At 40.6% G+C, this 27100-nt stretch overlaps 1 protein-coding gene across 1 annotated transcript in view; it reads left to right on the top strand.

Annotated features, from left to right (window-relative positions):
* Positions 1 to 13765, top strand: part of ANKLE1 (ankyrin repeat and LEM domain containing 1) — a 55550-nt gene extending 41785 nt beyond the window's left edge. Inside the window, exons 7-9 of the mRNA XM_089670020.1 lie at positions 978 to 1137; positions 4955 to 5084; positions 13060 to 13765. Coding sequence (XP_089526146.1) covers positions 978 to 1137; positions 4955 to 5084; positions 13060 to 13232 — 463 coding nt within the window. The 3' untranslated portion in view covers positions 13233 to 13765. The remainder of the gene's footprint in view (positions 1 to 977; positions 1138 to 4954; positions 5085 to 13059) is intronic.
* The last annotated feature ends 13335 nt before the right edge of the window (positions 13766 to 27100 follow it).

The raw sequence follows: 27100 nt of genomic DNA, 5'->3' as shown, positions 1-27100 counted from the left end.
TGGCTGAGTCACTTACTGACTTTTCTTGAAGAATCAAGTGAGGAGATAGTCTGCAGGAGTACCAAAACATGCTCTGTGCTGAGTGTCCAAGATATTTGTGCGCATACAGTATATAAACAGCACTCTACTTTGCAACAGTGTTGCTACTCCCCATTTCATAAACAAATCATACAATTCTTAATAAAATTATTCAACAAAAAAAGCGCCTGTGCTTATTTATACAGTATATAAAGTATCCAGTGCTATTGATTCAAGATGCTTGGTGCTGTGCTTCTTCCAAAACAAACACTATACAATTCATTCCGTTCAAATCAGGGACCAGCCAAGATCCAAACCATCTATGGGCAGGCTGGTTGTATGACTTGGGTACAACCAGCCTGTCAGATTTGTCATGCGATTATTGCCAGCTGCTATAGACACTAGGGATAATCACCGTGTTCTACCAGCAGGGACGGCTCTTCCCCACCCCCCCACTACGAGAACACAATAGCTCCACAGAAAGGATTCAATGCTGACTTCGTTGATCAAGTAATTGAGTGATTTTGCAGCCTGTGGTTGCTGGAAGGAAAATCGCATAATCTCTGGCCGGCTTATGGGAATTATTTGGCCCATTACTTCAGAAAGCGAGGTTTACAGTTTACATTTTTGTCATCTAGCCTATGTAAGGTGGTGTGATGAGGTAGTTAGTATACTGTATGTTTTCCTGGGTATATGAGGAAGGTTGGCATGATGAGATGCCTTCATCATTGGGCAACTCATAAGAATGTCAAGGCTTCAGGAGGAAGTGACTGTTGAAAGCGCTGAATCCATGGACTCACTTTCTGCGAATTGTACAAAATTGGCTAGTTTAGTGTGTGTGTGTTCTTTTTTGTAACTGTAATAGAATTATCAATCACTAGTGCCTTTTTCTTTGTATTAGATTTATATGACTATTTAACAATTTAGAAATAATTCCAATGCTTTTTCTTGCTCTTTAGGGTGACCAGAAACCTTCCATCTCGCTGCCGTACCTTATCTCTACCTGAATGCTTCCGCACTTTTGTCCAAGGAGTGTTTTATGTAGGCAAAGGAAAGAGAGCCCGTCCATATTGCCATCTGTATGAGTCGTTGACACACTATAAGAGTAGCAACAAACAGGTACTGGGATTTTTCTCTGCCATGTTAAATTTTACCTTTTAAACAATAACTAATTAAAGAAAATGTTTTAACCTCCATAGTGGTATGATTATGTCAGTATTTCTGTGCTAAAAGCTGTACATTGTTTTCAATGGAAATATGTTTTTTTTATTGTAGGCCTGTAATTCTTAAGAATAACTCACTGAAATCTGTTTACACAAGAGTCTAGTAGACATCCTTGGTGCAATAAAGTTTAATAAATTAAATTATAATATTATAAAAAATAATAAATTAAATAATGTAATCAAATCAAACACACAGAACTCTATCCAAACAATATTATATAGACACTGCATTTTGTTTTAGAAAACATCACGGGTGTGGTAAATTTTGAAACACGGGACTGCACAAAGTCTGACATCGCAATCAGGACAGTGGAACCTCGTTTACTTGCGGATTTTTTTTCCACTCTCATCTCGCTGAGTGCAACATACCATGCACATCTGTATAGGTGCTGCCTTTTTTTGGGTTGGTGGGATGTGGTCCATAAAATGATGTCCAGTCAGATGTTCTGGGTTGACAACTCCCACAGCACGTCCGGATCTACCCACAGACACTGATGGTGTTTGATGCTTGAGGAAAATGGATTCCGCCATTTTCCAGATAAAGTCCGCATGAAGCACAGGCTTGTCACTGTTTTTGCGGAACAGAATATAGGCATTCCACAAGCACTGTTCCAGAAGATGCCAGAATATCCTCTGCTGCTTTCTCATCGCCGGTTAGAATGTCATAGCTTGGTCAGCTCTGTTGACACCTTCCATGGTGCTGTTGTAGTCAATGAGAACCTGGTGCTTCTGCATGTTTTTCTCACCTTTTGTTTGTACCATCACTGTGGAGGCACACATGCTTCTTGTCCCGCCATCTAAGTGCCATCATTTTGCCTTTTTGCCAGGCAGCGAATTCTCCTGACTTTAGTTTGTTTTTTTTTTGCAAACATGGATGGCAGGTTGCACCGGTTAGCCCGAACGGTTCCATAGGCATCCGTTCTGTACTGAAGAAGAACTTCGTAAAGTTCTGGAGAGGTGTAGAAATTGTCCGTCATTACACAGTAGCCTTGGTTTAGCAGAGGCTCAGTAAGTGACAGGATAGAAGATGTTGCCATTCTGTAGTTGCTGTACTTGGGATCAAATTTTGTGCCTTTGCCGGTGTATATGACTGTGTTCCATATGTAGCCGGTAGAGGATTCTCACAGCAGGTAGGGTTTGACGCCAAATCGTGCTCTCTTGGACGCGATCTACTGTATCCAGCTGAGCCTTCCCTTTTAGGCCATTAGACTTTTGTCTATGCTGATGTCTCTCTCTGGCACATAGCTCTGCTGGAAATTTCTGACAATTATTTGGGAGACTTCCCAAATTTTTTTTAGCTTGGGAGCTGGATGAGTCTATTCATCAAAATCCTCATTATTTGCGAAGTGCAAACATTTCATAATGAGGGAAAAGTTGTACTCCGACATGACGGTGCCAAAGAACGGCGTGGCGAGCATTTTGTTGGTGGTCCAGTACCACTTCTGCAGTGGTTTCCGCACCACTCCTTGCAGAATAATTAGGCCGAGAAACAGCCAAATGTCCTCTTTGATGACAGGCTCCCACTTTCTGCTTCGTGAAAACCAGCTGTGTGGAGCAGCTAGTTGTTGTGCTTCGTACCTATTTGTCTCTGTCACGATAATTTCAATAACCTCATCAGTCAGAAACAATTCCAAGTACACCAAGGGGTTGTCACTTTCAACGTGTATTTTCATACCAGGTGCGCTGGTAAGTGGAAATCTTGGTAGCGCTGGCGTATCACAATCGATGGTGCACCACGTGCATAGATCACGCACATCTATCTCAGATTCGCCACTATCTTCACTTTCGGTGTCTGAAGACAAATCGCCACATGAGTCGCTATCGCTCAATTCAAGTAGCTCCTCACTGTCGCTGTTCGCTAGCTCATCATAAACCGCTTTAGCGCTAGCGTGGCGCTTTTTGGAAACCATGAGTGCGAAACTGTTTTTAGTCACAGAAACTGAAAACCTGCACTATAGAAATATCTGAGGTAGCGTTACAGTGTATGCACTAGAGTAACACTTTATTTTGACCGTGATCTATTTTTATAATTCCCGCCTCCCGCAAGCCTCGCCCCCTGACTGCACAGCATGGCAGGCTCCCGCTGATCACACTGCTCAGCGTGAGGTACCAGGGAACCAGAGAAGCAGGGAAGGAGACTGGGGATGGACGGACGGGATGGCTGCTGGCAGTGCAGGACCCGGGACACAGATCGGGACACAGATACCGCCTTTGACAGCAAGATTTAACCCCCGAGCCAGACTCGGGAAAACCGCTAGGGAGGTTAAGAGCTTACACTGTCAGAAGTAGTGTGCTGTATAGAAAAATCATATATGCAGTGTACTATATCCATTGATGGTATGGATTATGAAGGAGGTGGGGTGGGGGGGCGAAAGAGGAAGGATTCATACAGCAGATGGTAGCAGTCAGTAGAAACATATTTATATAGCTGGACTGTAACATTTGCTAGACAGTCCCCTCACACTATATATTTCTTATGTACAATGCTTTCGGTGTGTTTTTCCAAGTGGAATGGACATTGTTTCCCAACAAAAATTGTGGCCACCACCTAGCATAAATTTGACTTATGTTGTACAATCCCATTCTATAGCACTTTCTGTGTGTTTATTCCATACCTTTTGCTTTTATATTCTCTCAAAAATATCAGCTGCAGGTCAGCACAGGACATGTTCACCTCTAGTGTGAGGGTATGTAGACCTTCCTGTTTATTCTTTGGCAAGGACTATCTGTTACTGTATTTTTCGCTCCATAAGACGCACCTGACCATAAGACGTGCCTAGGTTTTAGAGGAGAAAAACAAGAAAAAAAAATATGCACCACCAATGGACTGCAGACATGGTACAGGAGATGACCAGAGACTGCGGACACAGTACAGGGGATGACCAGAGACTGCGGACACAGTACAGGAGATGACCAAAGACTGTGGACCTTTGGGGAGGGAGGGGGAGCGAGTACCTGAATTTGACAGGTACCCGCTCCCACTTCCGAGGAGTTGTCCTCCCTTTAGTGTGGGTACCCCGCTGTGACAGCCGGGTACCCACTGCGCATGCACGAGAAGCACTGCGCTTTGTGAATGGCCCAGTGTCTTCTGGGACACATGACAGGTACCAGAAGGCACCGGGCCATTCACAAAGCGCAGTGGGCACACAGCTGTCACAGCCAGGTGCCCACACTAAAGATTCTGGCGCGGGAAGACTGTACAGCGCTGGACCAAGGAACAGGTAAGGTCCTGCTGCAGAGAAGAGCTGAGCGGCCGGCCCAGTATTCTGACACGGTGTCGGTGGCGGAAATACCAGACCGGCCGCTCCATATTCTCTCCATAAGACGCACTGACATTTTCCCCCCTTTTTTGGGGGGCAAAAGTGCGTCTTATGGAGCGAAAAATGAGAACTTTTTTTTTTTTTCTTCTGGTCATCCACTTCATTGAAAATGCCTTCAGCCATGGGCCTTGTTTTAATTATGCTTGTATTGCCAGAAACTGTAGGTACAATGTTCACCGGCTTGCTCACAATTATGACACTCTTGTATTGTTGGGTAATATTCGCTTCTTCTGCATAAGTCCTGTAATAGATTGTGTAAGCATAGAGCTGTGGTATAATATATAATGATGTGCTGTATACCTGGAGCTGAGGACTTAATTAGTTCAAACAAAGAACAGTTTTGTCCAGGCTCTTCTGCTTTCATATAGTTAACATGTTTTCTGTCAATTTCAGCTTTGTTCGAAAGTGCAGCATATTGTAGACATCTGGAGAAGTGGTCAGGGTGTGCTGTCCCTTCATTGTTTCCAGAATACAATCCCAGTGGAGGCATACACAAGAGAAGCCTGCATGGTGGATGCAATTGGTAAGACCACTAAAGCATCTTTGTACAATGTTGCTAGTCTTGCAAGCAGTTGGTCACTGTGCTGACATAGTTTGGTTATATTCCTTGGTATAAAAACCCATGTGTAGACTTTCAGACAGGAATGTTCCCCTCCCTTTTGACATCTGAGGGAGCACTTCATGTGCTGACTTGTCCTTTCAGCACAACAGTTGTGTGCCATTTTAGATGTAGGTGAACTTGTGTGATGATACAGTTTTTTAAATGCTTTTTCATGGTTTTCACCAGCAACAAATAAGGCTTTGGAGCTCAGGAACTGTGGTGACAACTATGCATCTTTACACTTGCCTTTTTATATCTTCTTTCTACTTTTACAATTAAGCATCCCTAATGATGTGCCAAAGCAGTAGTTAAGAATAAATTGTAGATATATTTTGGTTCTAAATGGACGATCCTCTTAGGCTGCTGTCCGCCATCCAACCTATACCCTTTTCCTCTCTCAAAATGGCAAATTGGTTTTTTATTTATTTTATTTATTTATTTTTTTATTACCTGTCTTTGAGAATTTTCTCCCCATTTCCTAGGATCCCTCCTAGGTGAGAATTGTGTTACTATTGCCCACAGCCTACAGGGATTCTCATGTCACATATCCAAGGAGGCCGCAGGGTATTCTACTGCGCATGCACCAGGGTTTAATCAGGGGGCACTTACTAGTGCCTGCAGTTGGCCTCCTGAAACAGGTTTATATTGAGGATAACTGTGTACTTTGTTTCATTCAGCTTTCCTTCAACCCTGACCAGTCTCCGAGTCCCTGCTGCTGAAAAACACCCCCTCAGAAAGATGCTGACACCACCATGCTTCAGTGTTGGCATGGTATTGGGCAGGAGACGAGCATTGCCTGGTTTCCTCAAGACATAATGTTTAGAATTGAGGCCAAACCGTTCATGCTTGGTTTCATCAGACCAGAGAATCTTTTTCCTCAGTCTGAAAGTCCTTCAGGTGATTTTTTGCAAACTCCAAACAGGCTTTCATGTGTTTTTTGCACTGGGGAGAGGCTTCCATCTAGGCAGTCTACCATAAGGCCCAGATCAGTGGAGAGCTGCAGTGATGGTTATCCTTCTGGAACTTTGACTGAGCTCTAGAGATCCTGTGATAGGACAGAGTGATCATTGGGTTCTTGTTCACCTCTCTTACTAAGGCCCTTCTCCCGTGATTGCTCAGTTTGGCCAGATGACCAACTCTTGGAAGAGTTCTGGTTCTGCCAAATGTCTTCCGTTTGAGAATTATGGAGGCTAATGTGTTCTTCGGGACCTTCAGTGCAGCAGAAACGTTTTTTGTAGCCTTCCACAGATCTGTGCCTTGCTACAGTCCTGTCTCTGAGCTCTGCATGCAGTTCATTTGACCTCATGGCTTTTGCTCTGATACAGTATATCAGCTGTGAGGCCTTTTATAGAGCGGTGCATGCCTTTCCAAATCATGTCCAATCAATATATGTCATTTTACCACAGGTGGACTCCAATCAATGTGTAGAAACATCTCAGCAATGATCAAGAGGAATGGGAGGCATATGAGTTAAATTTTAAATGTTGTTGCAAAGAGTCTGAATACTTTGCAAATGTATGAAAAGGGAAAAACTGAAATATCACATTGGCATAATACTTCTAAAATTCTGTTTTCGCTTTTTCATTATGGGGTACTGAATGAATTTAACCCCTTCACGCCTAAGGGAAAAGCAAATCTTAATGCCCAAGTAACATTTTACAACTTTGACATGTGTTAGTAAAACCGTACATATCATCACAACTACTTTATACATCCAGATGAATTATATCTTGTTTTTTTCAGGACAAATTGGCTTTCATTTGGTGGTAAATGATAATGGATATCACCTGATTTTTTTTTTTTTTATCAAAGCAATGCTGGCCCAAAATAGTAAAAAAAAATATTTTCTAATTTTAGCTGTGTTTCTTGTTACTGCCATAACCTACCACCAAAGAACATCCTAAAATAAATTTTCCAGCTCTTGACGGTCGCAGTGATACCATATATATATGTGTGTGTGTGTGTGTGTGTGTGTGTGTGTGTGTGTGTATTGTTGTTTGTATCTGTACTACAGCCCAGAAACAATAGTGCGCATTTTTGTTTTTTGGGGTGTTTTTTTTTTTTTTTTTTTAACCTAAAACACATCGATACTGATACCAATTAAACAAAAAAAAAAACCTTGACCCAAACACTTACTGTGGCACTGAACTAGATCAAACCTTGATCTAAGTATTTTGTCTTTATTTTTTTCTATTCTTTTTTGAATATTTATCTTTTTTTCTCTGCAAGGAGACAGATACAGTTTATCTTTCTCCTCCATTTACAGAGGAAAAAAAAAACAAAGGGGGCGAGCTTCACAGTGACTGATCACTGTGATAGCCAATCAGAGGCTGTCACAGCGATCATGTGACCCAGAATCTGGAGTCCCGAGTTCCAATCGTTAGAATGGTACCCGGGGCTCTCAGTGACAACCCCACCTTTGTGCTGGGAGCACGTTGTGCGGCATGCTCCCAGAACAAAAACGGGTACGCAAAAATGCGGCCCCATGGAAAAAAGCCCACTTCTGTGAGGCTGCATATTTGTTGGTGTGAAGGGGTTAAACAACTGCGTAGTATCAGGCTGCAAGATAACAAAATTAAAAAAAGTGAAGGGGTCTGAATACTTTATGAATGCACTGTATAGGATATTCCAGCAGACTCTGTGACCAGACCAGAGGGGGCTGAAATTAGGGAAGTATATACATTTTTTTTTTTTTTTAACTGGTTAGTCAGCATGGATTAAGAAGTGGGGAGGGAGCATTTTTAATACCTGAAAATTTATGTAACTGTGCTAAGTGCCAAAAAAATCCAAACAAATTGTGGACCATAAAACAAAATAAACAGTGAAACAACAGCTGCACTCAAAAGTACCAACACAAATACTCAATACGTGGTATCCAGTTGTTGCTGCGCTATTGGTAAAAAAATATACTAATGGTGAGTCACTTATGCTTTTAAATGTTCTTCAACCAACATTATTATGAAGTCAAAATTCATGAATCACCAAACAATGAAAAAGTCTCTTGATGACAAAATTCTGATTATGATGAACAGCCGTGTCCACAATAATCCTCCACATGTGTAGTGATCCCCTCTATTGAGATGAAACGTATGTTTGAGTTGGCACCAGAAGCGTTTGACTTACATGCTTGTTTATTTTTGAAATTTGTAAGTGGCTTTTTATTTATTTTAATAAATCATTTGTACATTATCACATCATCTGGAGCATTATCCTGTTTGGCCGAGTATACAGTGGATCACAATAAGAGAAGAGGAGAGATACAGAAATCTGTGACACCTCTTTTCCATCTAGGATGTTATAAGCAAGATATGTTCAGCATCATGCTCTGTTAGACCACCTATAATTTGGGGTCTAACCATTCAGTAAGGAGCAGTGTGGTTTTAAGATTAGTTGGATTGAGGCTTGAATTCAACTTTTTAGTGGTATGGGTGTTGCAGCTTAGGTTTTGAGGGACGAGGGGCATTTGTGAATTCGTTATTCCCACCATGCTCAAACCTATGATGTCTACTACTTGCAAGGTCTATCTCTGTACATGGACGACATGTTTCAACTGGTATGAGGTTTTTACCCCAGTAAATTCTCCATGCCTCAATACTTGCCTTCCTGGTTTGGACCAGCATTTGGCCCTCAGCACTATTAAATGTTACTAAACCCAGGACCCTGCATTTGTTATATTTGGTCTCCCACAGTACACAGAACATGGAAATGCAATTATTTTAGTAAATATAAACTGTTAACTTTTATCATCAGCAGGATATTGCAGTCTTGTGACTTCTGACAGTGTACAGCTGATTACTGGTTATTCTTGTAGGAGTTTTCTTTCTCTGACTGTCCTATGAGGCTGCATGACCCCTGACCCACTGTCTGGACAGTGCTGATTGGTCCTGTGCTGATCACATGCCCTGCCCCCCCCCTCAAAAAAAAAAAAAATCCTCTAGCAATACACACCAATTGAGCATGTGCAGAGTGTCTCCTAGGGCTCTGTACTATCAGCAGATGGATTGGGGACTGTGATCCCATCTTCTCTAATCCTCCCCTTCTTCCAAACAGCCTTTTTAACCAATTCAATACCGGGCAATTTTACACCGTCCTGCCCAGGCCATTTTTCAGGTTTCAGCGCTCTCACACTTTGAATGACAATTGCGCAGTCATACAACATTGTACCCAAACTAAAATTTTATCATTTTCTTCACACAACTAGAGCTTTCTTTTGGTGGTATTTAATCATCACTGGGGTTTTTATTTTTTGCTAAATTAACAACAAAGACCGAAAATTTTGAAAACAAAAACACATTTTTCTTTGTTTCTGTTATAAAAGTTTGCAAATGAATTGTTCTTCATAAATTTAGGCCGAGATGTATTCTATTACATGTCTTTGGTGAAAATAACCCAAATTAGGATGTATTTTTTAGTTTGTAGGAAAGTTACAGAGTTCACAAACTATGGTATAGATCTGAAGATTGATCAATCCTGAAGTACTGATGGCCAATCTAATTTCTTGAGGTCCAAGAATGTCAGAATAGTACAGATATCCCCAAATGACCCCTTTTTGCAGAATAGACAGTCCGACGTACTTCATAAGAGGCATGGCGAGTTTTTTAAAGTTGTATTTTTTTTGTCATAATTTTTCGGAAAATTAAAAAATAAAAATTTTTTTTTTACATACTGTCACCAGTGCAGTACAGCATCATATAACTGGCATGGCGGTGATCAGGGACACTGACTGGTGACAGTGTGAAAAAAAAAAAATATATATATTTTTTTTTTGCATTTTAAATTTTTCTTTTTTTAAGATTTGTTTTTTCATATTTCACTATGTCCAAAGTAGTACAATGTTACCATAATAACATTGTACTGCTTTGGGGAAGTGATCAGTATTTTTTTTTTTTTTACACAATTTGCTTATAGCAAAGAATTACTTTGCTATAAGCAAGCATTTATCTGAATGACATTGATTCATTCAGGTTTTTTTTTTTTTTTGTGCTTGGCTGTGATTTGGCCACAGCTAATCACATGACATGTGCATGTGATTAGCTGTGACCATTCACAGCTAGACACTAGTATACAATGGATGGTATGAATGAAGCCATCCATTGTATACAACTGTCATGTGACCTGCTGTGATTGGTCACAGCAGGTCACATGGTACTGGCAACGGGGGCCGGTACGCAGATCTGTCATCGGCCGTGTCCGAGGTACACGGCCGGTGACAGATCGCGCCGCTGCGCGGCTCTGCAAGCGCACGAGCTGCGCATGTGCGGGAGGACGCCATATTGCGGCCTCCCGGAAAGGTAATGCATTTTTGCGGATGCCATTTGGCCATAGGCCGGGCGTCAAATGGTTAAACAATGTGGAGAATTAACTCATTAGATTCCACAGCGAGCAAAACAAGCATGATTTACTGCATATACAGACTAATTTTACTGTTTGAGTTTTGTAACACTTTAAGGGTCAGATCTTGTCTTGTTTCAGATACCCTAGCTTCTCGTTCCCTAATTTAAGACCTTTTTTCTGGGTGTCTCACATGGACTCTACCCTTTTGACTTTGAATTTGGTCCTTTTGAATCCATCAGAGATATACCTTTTAATGGATACTTGTCATCAACACTTCTGAAAGGCTAGTGTCTGAGCTGGCAGCTTTATCCTGTAAAGAACCCTTTCTGGTCCTACTCAAGGATAGAGTGGGGTTGAGGCCCAAAACTTGAAGTCAAAATGGCTACCAGTATGAAAGACACCTGGTAGCCAGAAATCCTGCTGAATGATAGGGGATCAAATACTCATTTCCCTCATGAACATGCAAATCAGTGCATAATGTGTTAGACATGCATTTCTTTTGGATATTTTTGTTGCTTTTATGTCTGTGTTACAATACACCTATCATTCGATTGTTAGATTGATCATTTCTTTGTGAGTGGGCAAACATTCAAAATCAGCAGGGGATCAAATACTTCTTTCCTTCACTGTATGTTCACATTTTCCAAGTTCTAGCAGGTGGATGTTAAGGCCTCCTCTTTAGCCAGTTTCAGTCTTTGAGCTACAGGCATTCCCCAGTTCTGTTGTTTTCAGTGTACCTGTTAGCACTTGTTGTTTTCAGTGTACCTGTTGTGTTGCCCAACTTTGTTGGATGTCTCAGCGGTTAACAACATTTTTATGGCTTTCAATGGACAAGAAAGAAATTAACATTGTTGAACAGGTCTTGTGCCTTGGTGTTTATAATCATGCTCTTGGCACTTCTTTACCACAAAACTGATGCATGCTGGCAATAGTGACCTTCTCAGAGGGAGGGCTATGGCATGCAAGGGGCTGTCTTAGGGAATTGACACTAGTATGTGCAAAAAGTAGTCCTTAGTCTATTATCTAGCCCAGTATCTAGAGGTAGTATATGATATCGGCAGATGTTTATGCACAATCCTATCTATAGTGGCCAGATATTTTATTAGGAATCCCTTATTGTATTGTTTAAATTATGCTAGAACGACACAAATATAATAGTGTATGTAAATCCTCACCTTAAAAAAAAAAAAAAAAAAATACCTTCAGTTTAAAACAGAATTGAAAGGCAGAACATTTGTGTATAGATGATGATTAAAAAAGGTATTTATAATTGTTTTTATAAGTGATCACATACCCTCTGTTCTCAGCTGTAGCAGGAGCTTCTAGAGATGGGGGAAGAGAAACAGTAGCAAAATGAACTTTTCAGTGAATGGCATTGTGTGGGTGGGTGGGTGGGTGGGGGGTGGACAAAACAAGTCTGATCAATGGAGGCGAGCAGGCTGAGTTCTCAGTACAGCTAGAGAACTGACCATGCTTTGATCTCCTGTCTTGTTTTTGATGTTGTCGATAGGTATGAACTCCAGGAATTTCATATAAAGGAGGCAATACAAAAAGAACAGGATACTTTCATGCAAGTACATGGTGCAGCAGGCACCTTTTTAAGAATATGACATGTTGGATTTACATATTCTTTAATCCTTTTGAGGACCGTAAGATTTTGGAACGCCAAAAGAATCTATTTTTTTGTTTTTAAAGTTCGTACACTTCAGTTGCTGTAACTAAGCCATTTCATGAAATAATTGGCAAAAAGCTAGATCCATTTGTTTGTTGATAAGAACTAAAATTTTGACTCAAACCAAAAAAAAAAAAAAAAGAGTTTTAAGTTCTTAATCAGATGATACACGCAATTAAAAACATGGGACAAATACGTCCCTTGGTCCTCAAAGGGTTAAAGATATTCTCTCTGAGGAAGAAAGTGGACAAGCTTCAGTACTATGAAAAAGTTTGGTATTTGGGCAAACCGGAGGTTACTAGAAGCTTCTGACAAGTGCAGGCATCCAAAGGGAGCAAGACTACCTGAATGTGTATTGGTTTTTGTATTGCTTTGTTTGATCAGAAAATCCCAGCAACCAGAAGAACCAGAGGACATCTAAAACTGCTTTAGGTATGTGCAGGAACCTCTGGGTGCCTACACTTCATACCTGTCAGCATCTTTATGCTTTCTTAAAGTGACCATCTCTAACTGGATTCATAGCTAATCTGTTTTAAAGTAACACTTAAACTTTAGTTAAAAAAAGAAAACTAAAGTAAAATACTTATGCCAATGTGATATTACAAACTGCGAACTGTAGGATTTATAACGTGCATAGAGCAGTGCAATGACTGAAATTTGTGTGCACTGCTCATTCCACACATTACAAAGAGGAAGAAAAACACAGAAAGAAATTGCATGAAAAATAGATTATAGGGTCAATAAGCGGTGGATGTGTATGGATTATTTTGGGGGAATAAGGTTAAAAGTGACACTAAACTACAAAGGGAGTAATGTTTCTCTGATTTTGTATTCATTCTTTTTTTTTTTTTTTTTCTTTTTGTCTTTTTTTTTTTTTTTTTTTAAAAATAGGTTTAAAAATGTTGACCAACCAAAAAAAGGGCGTCTATTATGGACAAGCACAGAGTTGGACACTTACCCGCAGACGGCGTCTGGGTGTACACATGCTTCACAGAGCAATGCAAATCTTCCTGGCAGAAGGAGAGCGCCAACTTCGACCCCCAGATATACGTACTGGGCCATGATGGCAATGTTCCAGATGATGGACACTTGATTTTGCACTTTCAATGGTTGGCTTCTGAAATCATGTGGAAGTTGTATAATTAATATATATAGATTTAAAAAAAAAGAACTGCATCATTGAACTGGTACAGAAAATTATGTGAAAGACTGTTAGAGCTGCACACTAAAAGCTGGCTTATAACAAATATTAAATGATCTTAGAGTATTGAAATTTCTCATTGTCACCATGACCTGGTGTTTGATGTATGTATTTTTATGGAGACTAGAAACAAAAGCATCTTTGTTTTTACATGCCATGATCATGTTTTGTCAACCTTTTTTGTATTTATTATTTATTTGCCATTCACGGGAATTACTTACTGCTTCTTAAATGATCAAAAATGCATTCAATCATGGACTATAAACAAAATATACAGTACAATTATGGAACTTGAATTTGAATGGCTAGCCTTGTCCTTAAAGTAATTGTTCCTTATTTCTCTTGTAGTTTTTTTTTAATATGGATTCTGTAAATAATATTTATACATGATTTCAAGATATGTGTATGTCTTGTCTTTTTGTCAAAAACGCAATTTAATTTTGTTTTTCTTTTGTTATGGCACAATTGTATCTTATGAATCAGAGCCAAGTTGTGTACAACTTGATAGTAGTAAGTGAAAGTACATTTGAGCTAAAGAAAACCACATTCACTCACTTACCTAAACCGTTCTGATTTACATCCACACTTTGTGATAAATAAAAAACACAAATAGCGCAACCCCTGAACCTCAATAATTTAAATTAATTAAATGAATTAATAAATTAAATAAATGACATTAATAAAATTAATCCACCACCGTGCATGTGCACAAATATTATACTGTTAAATAAATAAACCCTCATAAAGTCCATTCACAAAAGTCTGTATAAATTCCAATATGATCCTCAATAAATGAAGTTATATCTTCCTTCACCAATGTGACATCCAGTGCTTTAACACCCCATCAAAATACACACTCACCAAATACTGGTGAAAAACCAGCATATCTGTATATAACCAGCACTCCACCAGTTCCAGCTTATGGATATCCGTAATACTCCACAGTAACCATGTAGATAAAAAAGACATTCGCCATAGTGCAAATAACGTTTTCAAATTTATTCCAAACAATTCCTACCTTAAAACCGCACTCACAATGAATAATATTAAAACAGTGTTTGTTACACAGGAGCACAGAGCCGAGAGTCGGCGTGCTTGGTGACGTCACCGGATAGCCACGCCCTAACGTGTTTCGTCATATGACTTCCGAGGGAGTGGCCAGCAATGCGAGGAGCCGCCTCTTTTTAGATTGGTCAAATTATAGAAACACCTGGGGTGTGAATTAATGGTCTGAACGGCATTACTAATTGTAGAGACGCCTGAATCAAATGCTCTCAATGGCAATAACAATTAGAACAGCACACCATATCATCACAACAGCACCATGACTCTCGGCTCTGGACCATGAATGGACTTTGTGAGGGTTTATTTATTTAGCAGTATAATATTTGTACACATGCACGGTGGTGGATTAATTTTATCAATGTTATTTAATTTAATAATTAATTATTGAAGTTCAGGGGTTGCGCTATTATTTGTGGTTTTTATTTATCACAAAGTGTGGATATTAATTTAGTGGATCTATAATAGCAGCACCTATCTGAATTTAAATATCAACATTTATATACATAGGCACAATGATTTAATCTGGATGGTGGTTTTGGAAGAATTCAGACACCATTTAAAGGTTGAATTATAAGGTTTATATTGCACTATTTCCTAGTTCTGATTTACAGTTTATCACAAAGCAGGATAAAATAAATTATGAAATTAAATTTTTTTTAATAAGGCATTGAACAATGTGCCATTTTGTACAAACAATTGAGGTGTAAACCCCAACAGCACAGCACATTTAAAAATATACATATCGAGTACCACAGGATACATACATTTCAGCAGCAACTGTCAACCTAGGTGAAAATATGTAAAACCATAACAAAAAAAATTGTTCTGTTTCTCCTTTTATTCCCCAGACCACTTACGGCCTATGTAGACTTAGTAGTATTTCCCTTTTTTGTTTGTACAAGAAACACAATAACATTTAAACAAATAGTTCAGAATGAGCAATATCCATACACAACCTATCAGACACTCTTACACTGATTTTCCAAGGGATACTTTGTTGTACCAGCCCACTTTTGCAGTTGTATTAGACTTTTACACCAGTCATAAGGATCCTCAACTGGAGAAATCATTCAAAGTTAAGAGTTAGCGATCTGTTAGGATTAGGTTAGCAATCTGTTAAGAGAGAGTTGAGGGGGAGCTACTCCCGGAGTATCTAACCAGCATTGCCAAATATTCATGCACTTTTTGGGTGCTTTCTCCTGAATAACGATCAGATTAACCTGTTTGAATCCGTTGTTGACAGGTTAGTACCTGAGAAGACAACCTATACTGCACTGCATCTTTTTTCTGGCCAAGTGCAATAGTCTAATAAGGGCCACATACATTGGAGTAGGTTATACCCCTTGAAACATTCAACATTTTGTCATGTTACAACCAAAAATGTAAATGTATTTTATTGGGATTTTATGGGATAGACCAACACAAAGTGATAAATTGTTTTTACATTTTTTTTTACAAATAGCTGAAAAGTGTGGTGTGTATTTGTATTCAGTCCCCTTTACTCTGATACCCCTAACTAAAATCTAGTGGAACCAATTGCCTCCAGAAGTCACCTAATTAGTAAATAGAATCCACCTGTGTGTAACTTAATCTTAGTATAAATAAAGCTCTTCTGTAAAGCCCTCAGAGGTTTGTTAGAGAACATTAGTGAACAAAACAGCATCATGAAAGCCAAGGAAGACACCAGATAGGTCAGGGATAAAGTTGTAGAGAAGTTTAAAGCTGGGTTAGGTTATAAAAAAAAAAAATATGCCAAGTTTTGAACATCTCATAGAGCACTGTTAAATCCATCATCCAATAATGGAGAGAGTATGGCACAACTGCAGACCTACCACAACATCGCCGTCCACCTAAACTGACAGTCTGGGCAAGGAGAGAATTAATCACAGAAGCAGCCAAAAGGCCCATGGTAACTCTGGAGGAGCTGCAGAGATCCACAGCTCAGGTGGGAGAATCTGTCCACAGAACAACTATTAGTCGTGCACTCCACAAATCTGGCCTTTATGGAAGAGTGGCAAGAAGGAAGCCATTGTTGAAAGAAAGCCATAGGAAGTCCCGTTTGAAGTTTACACATGGTGTGGACACCCCAAATGTGGAAGAAGGTGCTCTGGTCAGATAAGACCAAAATGTAACTTTTTGGCATAAAAGCAGAAAGCTATGTGTGGCGGAAAACTAACACTACACATCACTCTTATCACACCATCCCCACCGTGAAACGTGGTGGCAGCATCATGTTGTGGGGATGCTTTTCTTCAGCAGGAACAGGGAAACTGGTCAGAGTTGGTGGGAAAATGGATGGAGTCAAATTCAGGGCAATCTCAGATGAAATCCTGTTGGAGTCTGCAAAAGACTTGAGACTGGGGCAGAGGTTCACCTTCCAGCAGGACAATGACCCTAAACATACAACCAGAGCTACGATGGAATGGTTTAGATCAAAGCATATTCATGTGTTAGAATGGCCCAGTCAAAGTCCAGACCTAAATCCAATTGAGAATCTGTGGCAAGACTTGAAAATTGCTGTTCATACACTCTCCATCCAATCTGACAGAGCTTGAGCTATTTCGCAAAGATGAATAGGCAAAAAATTCACTCTCTAGATGTGTGGTAGAGACATACCCCAAAAAACTTGCAGCTGTAATTGCAACGAAAGGTGGTTTTACAAAGTATTGACTCTGGGGCTGAATACAAATGCACGCTACACTTTTCAGATATTTATGTGTAAAAAAAATTGAAAATTATTTCATTTTCCTTCCACTTCACAATTATGTGCCACTTTGTGTTGGTCTATCACATGAAATACTAATAAAATGGATTGATACTTTTTCTAGGCACTGTAATTCCTCCTCTAGACCACCAAGTAGGAGGTCACTGAGTGGAAATTCAAATTAAAATAATTTTAAATACAATGTATAGAAGTACTTGAACATGTATTTGATTTCCCTGTAGTGGTCTGCACTCCAGCACTGACAGAGAGGAAGTGTGAGAATTCTGAGCTAGTCGGGGCTACTGTATTGTCAGGCAAAAGCTAGCTATATATGGATGGAATTACGAACAAAAATTCTTAGAACATTTTCATGTTCAAAGGATTTTGTATTGCTTTTACCTTTTAATTTTGGAATAATGGATGAAAAACACATACACTGTTAGAAATGTGTTTGTTCAAGTAAAAATTTTCATCCTACTCTTTTGCATTTTCTCGTCACTGTGGTTGAAAATGAATGCTTATTTGACCCCACTAATGAGTAGAAAAATGATCGAAGTTTTTTAAAACATTATTTTTCTAAGAATTTTTGTTTGGAATACTACCCATCTATGGCCAGCTTAACACCGTGAACATGCTTAGAGAAGTGAAGGTTGCAGGGTTGACCTCATCGATGTGCTTCTGCTCCTTCATTGTCCAGTCAAACAAGCAAGTTTTTTTGAGTTGGCTGCAGTAGAAGAAAGCTACATCACACACATAGCTGTGCGATCTAGCTGGGGTGTTAGGTTCCAAGCACTGAGTGAACAGAATTTTGAATTCTTTGGCAGGTAGCGCTGTCACAAATATGTATTTCAATTGTGTATTGAGCTGTTTGTCTGAAATTTTACTTAAAAGTAAATGGAGCTCTTACATTCACTGAAACCAGTATACTGTCGTAAAGCTCTGCGCAAACTGTTGGTGCTATATAAATCCTGTATAATAATAATTCATACAGTGGTTTTTTTCTTGTGCATCTTTATTTGAAAACACAAATTGATGCAAGTTGTTTAAAATCACCATCAATACATACATTTAACAATTGTGCATTTGGAAGAAAAAAAAAAACTGAAAAACATGGATTCTCATGAAAGGCCGCTAATTTTTTCTTTCATATCCACATCAATTTTTTTTCACATTTGGGTTTTTTGTGGGCTGTGCCCTTCTGGACAGGATATTGCGGGGATAGTCCGGAAGTGACTGTTGGGTAATAGTTGCTGCAATGGGTGCTTTCCTTTCCTGATTCTGTTTTAATAACAATGTGTATATAATTGATTTCTTTGAAAGAATGATGTGAATGAATCACCTATGAAATATGTTTGTATAAGTGTTGTGCTAATTGAATCATTCAATAATACTCAAAAATCATAAATTAGTGCAAAAATAAATAAGAAAAGCCTGTGACAAGCCCAAAATCCAAATATTTGCAAACTGATGATGTTGTGCACTTGCAAGTAAAGGATGTCCAAATTCCCCTTTTGGGCACTCTCTCACCTTTTAAATATCACCCTCCCAACAAAGGTCCCTTCGCCAGGTCTCAGTCAGATACTAGTGGATGAAATTCTCAATGGTAGCCCATCAATGTGGTTCAGCCTGCAGAAAGACAACACCAGAAAGTCTTACACTCGTATATCCAGCACTACAAGCTGGAAGCCAGACCCAGCCACTCCATGAAATGTTAAAAATCCAGGTTGAAAGGAGCCAAAGAGAAAAACATAGTGATCACCATCATAACTTTATTTTAAAAGAAGTAAAATACTGCACTCACATGAATGCAGAAAGAGGATGCTGCATATAGAGGTTTGTGGTAGCGTGGCACTGTTTCACTGAAAGCCATTATACCGCCAGAACAGTGTCCAGAATCAACCAGCCTGCAGATAGCTTCCTCACTCCAGGATCGCATACAGTATGACATTCTGAGAAAAGATCCTACCCCTGAATTCAAGAAAAAATTAGCACAGTTGGTGAAATAAGGTAGGCATTCTCAATAAGAATAAGAAGAGATATTCTGATTCACTACCGTCCAATTGTAAATGATACGGATTCCCTCATGGCCAGGTTAAAGGAATATGTTGATTTTTTTTCTTTCTTGCAGCCTTTGGTACAGTCTACCAACCTCTTGTTTGAGAGATTAAAAAACATTATTTAGCAATCTTAGACCTCTCTCACACCAGCTGTCTGAATCTGCTGTCTGTTTTTCAGGCATACCAGATCATACCCTTCATTTTCCTGTATGGAGTGGTGAATGTAAATGGACTTGTGCCCATTTACACTGCCTACCTCCAATGTGATCCAACAAAAACAAACGGAAGGTGATCTGTTCCCCTTCTATCGGATCGGAGAGCAGTTGGGTCTTAATGGCCTGCTGGTCCATTTACATCTGACTGCCCATAGAGCAGTACAGGCTGTGTCCGTGTTCACTCTGCATAAGCAGAGCAGACACAGACCTGTCATCTGCCTGCTCCGCTCAGCAGGCAATCACTTGACAGATTCCCTTTTGGGAAAAAAGGATCCTGCCCATGTGAAAGGGCCCTTCAGGATATTACTTTGGACTCACATGGTTTCTTTATCCCTGCTGATGTGAGTTCCCTTTATACTATCATAAACCATTTAGAGGTGTAGGCTGTGGTGAAATGGTTATTAGAACGTCCAAGGTTTTGAATCCTATACAGAAAGATTTTATCCTAAAAGTTTTAAAACTTATTTTGGAACACATTTTTTCTGGTTTGGGGGGAGGGGGGAAGTTATTTAGGCAGTTAACGTGTGGTGAATTCATTTATGGCCAAGTGGAAGAATGAAAACATTCTCAGTACCAAACTAGAACAGTTATTACTCTACAAGTGCTATGTTGATTATGTCATTATGATTTTCAGGGGGATCTAAACCAAATGTTGGCTTAATTGAATACCAACAAAAAAAGTATTGTGTTGAATTATCATGTCCACCAGACCTCTTAGTTTTCTGGATGTAGAATTATATGTGAAAAACAACTGTTTAGGCACTAGGTCCATTTTCAAGCAAATGGACAGGAACAGCTATATTCCTTTTTCTATATGCCACCCCCACCCCCCATGGTTATCCAATATCCACAGGGAAGTAGTTCCTGAGGATAAGAACTGCATAGAGGATGTAGACTATTTCAGGCAATCTAATATTTTGAAAAGGAGATTCAAACTAAAGGTTTATGCAGAGGAGGTGTTGGACAAAAATACAAATATGGATAGGGATGAGATTTTTCAGAACCATGAGATAAGTGTAAAATGCCAACTGGAGGTGATTTAGCTAAATTTTATTTTAGATGTTAATATGCAGTATAGGAACGTACAGAAGATTTTAAATAAACATTGGGGAATTTTGAAGAAGGCCAAACAATTGGGAGACTTGCTATCTCAGAAATCTTGCATTATATACTAAAAAATGGCTTCATTAAGTAACGCTCTAGCAAGGAGTGTCATAGACACTCCAGTGGTAAGGGGGAACTTAAACCTACCTTTTTAGATTGAGTGCGGTTTTATGTATTTGGTCGGTGTCATGCCTGCAAATCAGATGATTCAAATGATAGGATAAAAAAGGATTTCATTATTCATGATGGAAATAGAAAAGTCTATTCAACAATTTATATTGTGTGACTCAGAAAGAGTGGTGTATCTGCTCCAATGCTTGCGTGGCTTCCAATACATCCAGAGAACTACTAGGAAACCAGAAATCATAAAACACATTTACAACATAAAAAGAGGATTTGAGGGGCAAAACATTTTTACATTCACCCATTAGGACCCGGGGGTTTTTAGTCGTGGAAAAAACATCTAGGCATTAGAAAGGAGGCAATTTTAAAAGAGCCTTTTCTAAAAGGGAAACCTGGTGTATACATGAAGCTAGCATACTGGTCCCAAATGGTCTGAGTGTCAATATTGACCTTAATTGTTACATTAGTGACCTGCTTTTTTATAGATTTTATTTACTGATGTATATTATTGGATATATTTGATATATGTTCATATTTGCATGTTATATAAGGTTACAAGCTCATTTTATTCATTTATATGTTTTTATCTTGTTTTTTATTATTTTTTGCTATGCACATTTAAACATAGCCTATGTTATGTTTACATGTAATGTGAGGAGGCTTGGTTTATTTCTGTGTTTACTCCTGATTTTTTTTATTTTTAGCTTCAGGAGTAGTAGATATATAGAATTGCTTTTGGGCAAGGGAGTAGTCTGTTTTAAGGTTTGATTCTCTTTACTTAATGACTTTCTTTCTTGCTTTTTGCTTGTATGTCCAAGGGGATATATGGACATTCATATGACAGTTAAGGCACATATTTGTTTTTGTAAATTATGAATGATGTGGTTACACTGAGTAAATAGATACTCAACATGTCAAGCCTTAAAATTGCATGGGCCTGTGACATGGCAACAAACTTTGGTACCCTATATTTTCCAAAGGTGACACTTTAAAAGCCCCTACAGGTCATCGGTTTAGTGTTAACTGTGAATAATGGGCCAAAAAGTATTGCTGGGTGAGGGTGTGTGGAAGCAAGATGGTGGCTTCACAACCTTCAGATCACTTCCCTCTGACAGCAGTGAGCTTGTCAGATTTATGTATACACACATACACACTGCAGCCCCTGGGAGTGTGTGTAAAACCCCCACTGCCGTGGCATACATCGGTTGCAGAAAAAAAGGTTAAAGATTCCCCTAAAGCTCTCCACTTACTGAGGTCTCACTGCTGAGGTCCACTGCATTGTTTACATACCACATGATAGCTTCCTCAATGTCCATGTGTGCGCAGTTCAGCTCTCTGGTAAACATCTATGGGGTTCAGATTTTAATTGATGTTTGTGCCCACGTTGGGGAGATTCATCCTCTCTATTTGTCCTATTTACTGTTATTACTAAAATGAAAAGTGAAATAGAATCCCAAATTTTGGTTTGTGGCCAAAATAGGAGTATAGAGGAAATCTTCCAATAAGGACACTAATTCTGGCAATTCTGGTGACAACCAGGGATTCTCTACTTTTTCAGATATTTCCCCGCACTTTCTGTTTTGAATATGGGACAGGAAGAGAAAAAAACTCCCCAATGGGGCATAGATTGCAAAAAAAAAATGCTGATAGGATTATAACCCTCCCTACTGTATATCCCTTTAATCAGGGCAGGTGCTTCCGCTAGGCAACCTAGGCAGCTGCCTAGGGCGCACTGACACCTAGGGGCGCCTGGGAGCAGCACAGGTCAGAACGCTGTGTGTGATGCTGCCACGTCATGAATTATCCTGCCCTTCTCTTCCCATTCATTGGTGGAGGCAGAGCCAACCTGTGGAGCACGGTAATATCTGACTTTGATGTCTTGTGTCTGTGTGAGTGTTACACGGTGTCAAGGTCCTACCTTTTCCCAGAGGTTATGTTACTCCATGTGCTGGCATCCATCTTGGATTTCTGCTGAGCATGGTGGGAAGCTTTTATGCCTTCAGGTCTCTGAGGTCCATCCCCCAGAGGGGTGTGGCCGAGTACATATAAGCCTGTGATCCGCACATGCTCTTTGCACTTGTGTCTTGTGTCTTTGTCTTGCTACAGCTCTGTGTATACGCTCGTGACTCTTCTGGTATTCTGACTCGGCTTGTGACTAAGACCATTCTCTGTGTTTTCCTTCGATCTGACTTTCCGTTGCTGTACCCGGCCCGTGACCTGTGATTCTCTGTCTACTGTTCTGTACTGTTTTGTCCTGTTGTTGTCGACCCGGCTTGCCTGATTACGCTATTGTCATTCTCACCAGCTACACGCCATTGGCGGCGGCCATTACCGCAGCCGGGGTGTCTCGGGGGCCGCGACCTGGTTCCTGGCTGCGTCAAGTCCATCCCCACCATCAGGCTGCCCTTCACCAGGGTAATAGCGACACAAGACACAAGTGCAAAGAGCATGTGCGGATCACAGGCTTATATGTACTCAGCCACACCCCTCTGGGGGATGGACCTCAGAGACCTGAAGGCATAAAAGCTTCCCACCATGCTCAGCAGAAATCCAAGATGGATGCCAGCACATGGAGTAACATAACCTCTGGGAAAAGGTAGGACCTTGACACACGGCCGGCTTGCTATCCATCCATCACATGTGCAATGTGTCAGTGAGTGAGGACATCATCATGATCCCACAGCCTGCTCTTCAGGTGCCTGCTGATCTGTGTCAGTATTGGTGGTGGTGTGTTGTGTTGGATCTGTCACTGTGTGGGATTGCTCCGTTCAGGTGTTCTCTGTGTGGGTTGGGCTGCCTGCTGTCACAGCGTTTTATCTCCCCCCATTGCCTGGGGAATTCCAGCCTGGGATCTGTCAGAGTGTGGATCCATCATCCTCCACCCACTGCAATTTTCACCCTGCCACTGCCAGCCACAGATACAGTCCGTCTGTGACACTGATTTTGTCTTTAATATTGGTGCTGGTGGCATTAAAGGAAATTTAGCAGTTTCATGTTTTGTTAATTTATTATTTTCTACTGTTAACTTTTTTTTTGGGGGGGGGGGGGCGCAAGTAGCTGGTCTTGCCTAAGGTGCAAAACAGTCTAGCACTAGCCCTGCCTTTAATGTACTGTATATTCATGTGTTGTAACTACTTTTGTAGATTGATATTGGTTGCATATACAGGGTGTGGATCCTGAGCAAGTGAGAATGTCACAAAAGGCATCGATCCATCACGTCTGACTGGAACAACATACAGTACATACACCATTAAAATACAATTGTACATGGCAACTACTATAAGGGGGGGGGGGCTTGTTTTAATAATATAATAAAGATTATGAATATTTTAACTATTTATTTTTGTATGTTCTCTTTGTGGCACATTTAAAGTACCTACAAGTCTCCTTTCCCTCCCCATTGGCTGAGTGGGTTGACGGAAGTGTTTTAACCCTCCCTTACTCTATCCAAAATGAAAACAAAATATAAGGCAAACTATTTAATAAGTTTCTTCACCCCCCTAATATCAACTCAAATGCTACTGTGCAAGGTGTATTAACTGAAAATCGAAAAAATAAATACTGTAATGCTAAAAAAACAAACTACTAATGCCTAAAACAACTAATCCACAAATGCCAATATTCCAATAAATCAAACTTCTTAAATTTTTTTAAATGATTGTGAAGAATCCAATACCTTAATGTGGTAAACACATCCTGTGATACATATTGAACATATCATGCTTAAAGTCTGCTAAAGAAATTTCGATATGTACCACAAGATCTGTTTAGCACATCACTATATTGATTATTCACACATTTTCAATTATATTTAAACACATTTTTCAAACTTTTTTTTTTAATAATGTTATCACAGTACACAAGAACTGGTATGATTTCTCAGAAGTACACCATTACCACCACAATGATAATACATTTTATCATTTCGTATAACACCACAGCCATATCTATTTTCAAGGCACTTGAGAAAACAGCAGAGCTCTATAACATCAAAGCTGAATAGTGACAATTTCAGGCTATGTTATAATGTATGAAGAAGGCCTCAAGTAAAGCAAGCTTACAAAGAAAAAAAAGAAAGAGGGAAAAGTCGTTCCTCATAAACATTGGCAATCCAATAAAATATCATGGACCTGTGGGTCTTAAGTTTCTCAAATTTCTTTTGAGAGTTTTGAAGAATGTATGTGAGCATGTCATTAATGATAACCCTGTTTATTTTCTATTTGACACAGTCAAGCTGTATTGTAATTTTTTTCCCATACTTCGCTATAGTTTTCTTGCGAACACAACAATCAAAATTAGGAATCTTCTGCATCTTGAAAGAACAATATAAATTTTTTGGAACAAGGAACTTTTTTTTTAACCTTGGGGCATTGTCACCATAAATTGTACATTGTACCAACTTCACCACAACCTCTAAAACAGTGGTTCTCAACCTTTCTAATGCCGCGACCCCTTAATACAGTTCCTCATGTTGTGGTGACCCCCAACCATAAAATTATTTTCATTGCTACTTCATAACTGTAATTTTGCAGTGGGAGGAGTAGTGCCATGTCATTGGTGTCAGTGGAAGGAGTAGTGCCCCATCACTGATGTCAGTGGGAGGAATAGTGCCCCATCGTTGGTGTCAGTGGGAGGAATAGTGCCCCATCGTTGGTGTCAGTGGGAGGAATAGTGCCCCATCGTTGGTGTCAGTGGGAGGAATAGTGCCCCATCGTTGGTGTCAGTGGGAGGAGTAGTGCCCCATCGTTGGTGTCAGTGGGAGGAGTAGTGCCCCATCGTTGGTGTCAGTGGGAGGAGTAGTGCCCCATCGTTGGTGTCAGTGGGAGGAGTAGTGCCCCATCGTTGGTGTCAGTGGGAGGAGTAGTGCCCCATCGTTGGTGTCAGTGGGAGGAGTAGTGCCCCATCGTTGGTGTCAGTGGGGGGAGTAGTGCCCCATCGTTGGTGTCAGTGGGGGGAGTAGTGCCCCATCGTTGGTGTCAGTGGGGGGAGTAGTGCCCCATCGTTGGTGTCAGTGGGGGGAGTAGTGCCCCATCGTTGGTGTCAGTGGGGGGAGTAGTGCCCCATCGTTGGTGTCAGTGGGGGGAGGAATAGTGCCCCATCGTTGGTGTCAGTGGGGGGAGGAATAGTGCCCCATCGTTGGTGTCAGTGGGGGGAGGAATAGTGCCCCATCGTTGGTGTCAGTGGGGGGAGGAATAGTGCCCCATCGTTGGTGTCAGTGGGGGGAGGAATAGTGCCCCATCGTTGCTGTCAGTGGGGGGAGGAATACTGCCCCATCGTTGCTGTCAGTGGGGGGAGGAATACTGCCCCATCGTTGGTGTCAGTGGGGGGGAGGAATGGTGCCCCATCGTTGGTATTAGTGACACAAATGATGGGGCACTATTCCTCCCACTGACACCAATGATACTTACCTTGCTGACCCCTGCTCCAGCCTGGGCTCGCTCTCTCACTTACCTGTCAGCTGTCTTCCTTCTCTGGCCGCTCTCCTCTTCACTCGCTCCCTCGGTCTTCTTTGATGTACGCGCGCTGCCGCTTGGCTCCTCCTCTCCAAGCTCCACCTCCTCGCCGGTGATTGGCCGCCTGTGTGCCTCTCCTGAGCTACAGTTCCGGTGGCCAATCAGCGGCGAGGAGGCGGAGCTGCTGAGCGATCCCGGAGGTGTGGCCGGGTGACAGCAGCGTATCATCCCGCCCACACATCGCCGGAGACTGCAGCGGTGTCTCGGTTCCTAAGACCATCGGAAATATGTGTTTTCCGATGGTCTTAGGCGACCCCTGGGAAATGGTCGTTCGACCCCCAAAGGGGTCGCGACCCCCAGGTTGAGAACCGCTGCTCTAAAACATAGCAGAGAGGCCTGTGGGGTCCACTTGTGAATTCGACTGAGAACTATTTGTGACGAACGTGGTGCCCGACCCCTGCCCTTCTCACCAACTCATGACAAAGAACCAGCCAATCTCACACCACGCTGTCACTTGTATAACAACGCCACTCTCAGTTGCACCCTGCACAAAGTTTTTCCAGCTCGTGGGACCACAGTCTAGGTGCCAGCAGCCTGAGAGCGATTGTCACTGGGTTAGGTTACACAATTACCCTTCAAACTCCAAATTGCCACCAGATAGCTTTGGGACTATAAACCCTTTACAATGTTATCAAGAATAAATGTGAACAATACACATCTGTAACACACACACTCACCACAGACAGGTACATTCAGAGGATTATTATATACAGTACAGTAGCACTCTTCAAGAGACAGGGATTCTTTAGTTTGCATTAAAAGCCTTAGAGATAATTTTAACACTTTTCAAAATATGGTTTATTGATGAAAAGGTCAAATGGTTCAATTAAACTATTTACAGAAAAGGGATGTTACAAATAAGAGCAATAGTGCAACAGAGAAATAAAAGAAGGGAGTTAAGGCAGAATACTTGCAAAGTCCTGGATTTAGCAAGGTCCTATTGTCCAAGC

This window comes from Staurois parvus, unplaced genomic scaffold, assembly GCF_062004578.1.
Source record: "Staurois parvus isolate SC_StPar_1 unplaced genomic scaffold, SC_StPar_1.0 ptg000086l, whole genome shotgun sequence".
Classification (NCBI taxonomy): domain Eukaryota; kingdom Metazoa; phylum Chordata; class Amphibia; order Anura; family Ranidae; genus Staurois; species Staurois parvus.
Note: the sequence above shows the minus strand (reverse complement) of the source record. Positions and strands in the feature narration are given on the sequence as shown.